General features: G+C 56.8%; 1 protein-coding gene across 1 annotated transcript; it reads left to right on the top strand.

Annotated features, from left to right (window-relative positions):
- The first annotated feature begins 363 nt into the window (after positions 1-363).
- LOC139025931 (uncharacterized) lies at positions 364-2,563 on the top strand. The gene is made up of 3 exons (XM_070441197.1): positions 364-370; positions 1,916-2,041; positions 2,166-2,563. Exons 1-3 carry the CDS (start codon positions 364-366, stop codon positions 2,561-2,563), a joined length of 531 nt encoding a protein of 176 aa, XP_070297298.1.
- Positions 2,564-2,786: the final 223 nt, after the last annotated feature.

Raw genomic sequence — 2,786 nt, forward strand, 5'->3', positions numbered from 1 at the left:
AACACTTCAACAACACTGACATGAGATCATCTCTAACTTAACAGGAGTATGTCTTCTGAACATGTACAGCAACACCTCCCCATAAGTCATTCCTTCTTTTCGTGTAGATGTTATATGCTGCATCATCAACATAATGATCTAATGAGTTTCACTTATTTTTGTTAGTTAAGTCACAAAAATTCTACATGTACAGTATTTCCAACCAATCCGCTGAATGTATCCTGTGAGTTATTTGATTTCTTAACCCTATTGTACATTTAAAACGGGCTATTCTGTAGCATTTTCCTGGGTAAGCTTAATTGGAAATAGACATTTAATATGGGGAACCCTGAAGCTTGCACTCTCTCTCCTCCCAGGTTTTGGATGGAGGGTGAGAGTAGCGGATGTACAGCAATGTCCCCTCCACTCTTATGGCACCTTTCATGGCTGGATGGCGCGCACAGCTCAGAGAAGAATTGTCATTGAGGAAGATGTTAGTTCCCACTTCAAGTTATTGGCTCTCTCCAGGAACGGAAGAGGCATTTTTGTCCTTAAACCTCAGGAACTTCACACTATCGGCCGCTTCTGTCATCCGTGGGGCTGGTTAAAGGTTTCCAGCACGTGTGGGGCGTGGCCTCCACCTCAATCTTTCTAATGATTCCACCTGCAGCTTTTCTGCTGATAATTTTACTCCTCAGACTCTTCCAGGTTCTCATGTGAAGGACTCTGGTATGCCTTCCACAACAGAATGATATTTTTCCGGTGTGTCCCTCAGTCGGTTGTTTCCTAGTCATCTGGAATAAATGCATTCACACATGGGCTGCTGGACATCATCTCGCGTGGATCTGCTCAGTCTCTTTTCAAAATCCTCTGTCCTGGGAGAACTGCTATTAAAAACTCTTGACAGGAATCGGGTCCCCCCGCGGGACGGTTGAGAGATAACGTTAGGCTAAGTGCGATTAGCATAGGTTGTAAGTAACAAGGAACATTCCCAGGACAGCCCCGTTCCCCCTCGCTAATCCGCTGTTCCCCTTCGCTAAGCCCGTTCCCCTTCGCTAAGCCCCGTTCCCCTTCCTCCCTGCGCCTAAGCCCCGTTACCCTTCGCTAAGGCCCGTTCCCCTTGTCCCCTTTCGCTAAATCCCCGTTCCCTTCGCTAGCCCCGTTCCCCTTGCTCCCCTTCGCTAAGCCCGCGCCCCTTCGCTAAGCCCCGTTCCCCTTCGTAAGCCCCCGGTTACTTGCTCCCTTCGCTAAGCCCCGTTCCCCTTCGCGAAGCCCCGTTCCCCTTGCTCCCCTTCGTAAGCCCCCGTCCCCTTCGCTAACCACGTTCCCCTTGCCTCCCTTCGCTAAGCCCCTTCCCTTGCTCCCCTTCCCTAAGCCCCGTTTCCCTTCGCTAAGCCCCGTTTTCCCTTGCTCCCCTTCGCTAAGCCCCGTTCCCCTTCGCTAAGCCCACGTTCCCCTCGCTAAGCCCCGTTTCCCCTTTGCGCCCCATTCGCTAAGCCCCGTTCCCCTTGCTTCCCCTTCGCTAAGCCCCGTTCCCCTTGCTCCCTTCGCTCAGCCCTGTTCCCTTTCGCTAGCCCCGTTCCCCTTGCTCCCCTTCCGCACTAAGCCCTGTTCCCTTTCGCTAAGGCCCCGTTCCCTTGCTCCCTTCGCTAAGGCCCCGTTCCCTTCGCTAAGCCACTGTTTCCCCTTGCTGCCCTTCGCTAAGCCCCGTTCCCCTTGCCTCCCCTTCCCTAAGCCCCTTCCCCTTCCGCTAAGCCCGCTTCCCCTTGCTCCCCTTCGCTGAAGCCCCGTTTCCCCTTCGTAAGCCCCGTTCCCCTTGCCTCCCCTTCGCTAAGCCCCATTCCCCTTCGCCTAAAAGCCCCGTTCCCCTTGCCCCCTTCGGCCTAAGCCCCGTTCCCCTGTGGCTCCTCGTCTAAGCCCCTTCCCCTTCGCTAAGCCCCGTTCCCTATCGCTAAGGCCACGTTCCCCTTCGCTAAGCCCCGCTCCCCTTCGCTAAAGCCCCGTGCCCCTTCGATAAGCCCCGTTCCCCTTCCTAAGCCCTGTGGCCCCTTCGATAAGCCCCGTTCCCACCTTCGCTAAGCCCCCTCCCCTTCGCTAAGCGTGCCCCTTCGAAAGCCCCGTTCCCCTTTGCTCCCCTTCGCTAAGCCCCGTTCCCCTTTCGCTAAGCCCCGTTCCCCTTCGCTAAGCCCCGTTCCCCTTCGCTAAGCCCCGCTCCCCTTCGCTAAAGCCCCGGCCCTCTTCGATAAGCCCCACGTTCCCCTTTGCTCCCCTTCAGCTAAGCCCCGTCCCCTTCGCTAAGGCCCCGTTCCCCTTCGCTAAGCCCCCGTTCCCCTTTTGCTACCCTTCGCTAAGCCCCCGTTCCCCTCCGCTAAGCCCCGTTCCCCTTCGCAAGGCCCCGCTTCCCCTTTGCTCCCCCTTCGCTAAGCCCCGTTCCCGCTCGCTAAGGCCCCGTTCCCCCTTCGCTAAGCCCCGTTCCCCTGTTGCTCCCTTCGCAAGCCCCCGTTCCCCTTTGCGCCCCTTCGCTAAGCCCGCGTTCCCTTGCTCCCCTTCGCTAAGCCCCGTTCCCCTTGCTCCCCTTCGCTAAGCCCTGTTCCCTGTTCGCTAAGCCCGTTCCCTTGCTCCCCTTCGCTAAGCCCCGTTCCCCTTCGCTAAGCCCGTTCCCCTTGCTCCCCTGCCTAAGCCCCGTTCCCTTCGCATTCCCCGTTCCCCTGCCTAATTCCCATTCCCCTTCGCTAATCCCCGTTCCCCTTCGCTAAGCCCGTTTTTCCCTTGCTTACTGCTTGTAACCCTCGGACAGCATTTTTCCG

The sequence above is a fragment of the Salvelinus sp. IW2-2015 genome, unplaced genomic scaffold, assembly GCF_002910315.2.
Source record: "Salvelinus sp. IW2-2015 unplaced genomic scaffold, ASM291031v2 Un_scaffold3578, whole genome shotgun sequence".
NCBI lineage: Eukaryota > Metazoa > Chordata > Actinopteri > Salmoniformes > Salmonidae > Salvelinus > Salvelinus sp. IW2-2015.

What these genes read in the sequence shown, in the direction of transcription:
- LOC139025931 (XM_070441197.1), top strand. An exon ending in TGGCCCCTTCGATAAGCCCC is followed by an intron (nt 2,042 to 2,165) that starts GTTCCCACCTTC and finishes CCCTTCGCTAAG; the next exon opens with CCCCGTTCCCCTTCGCTAAG.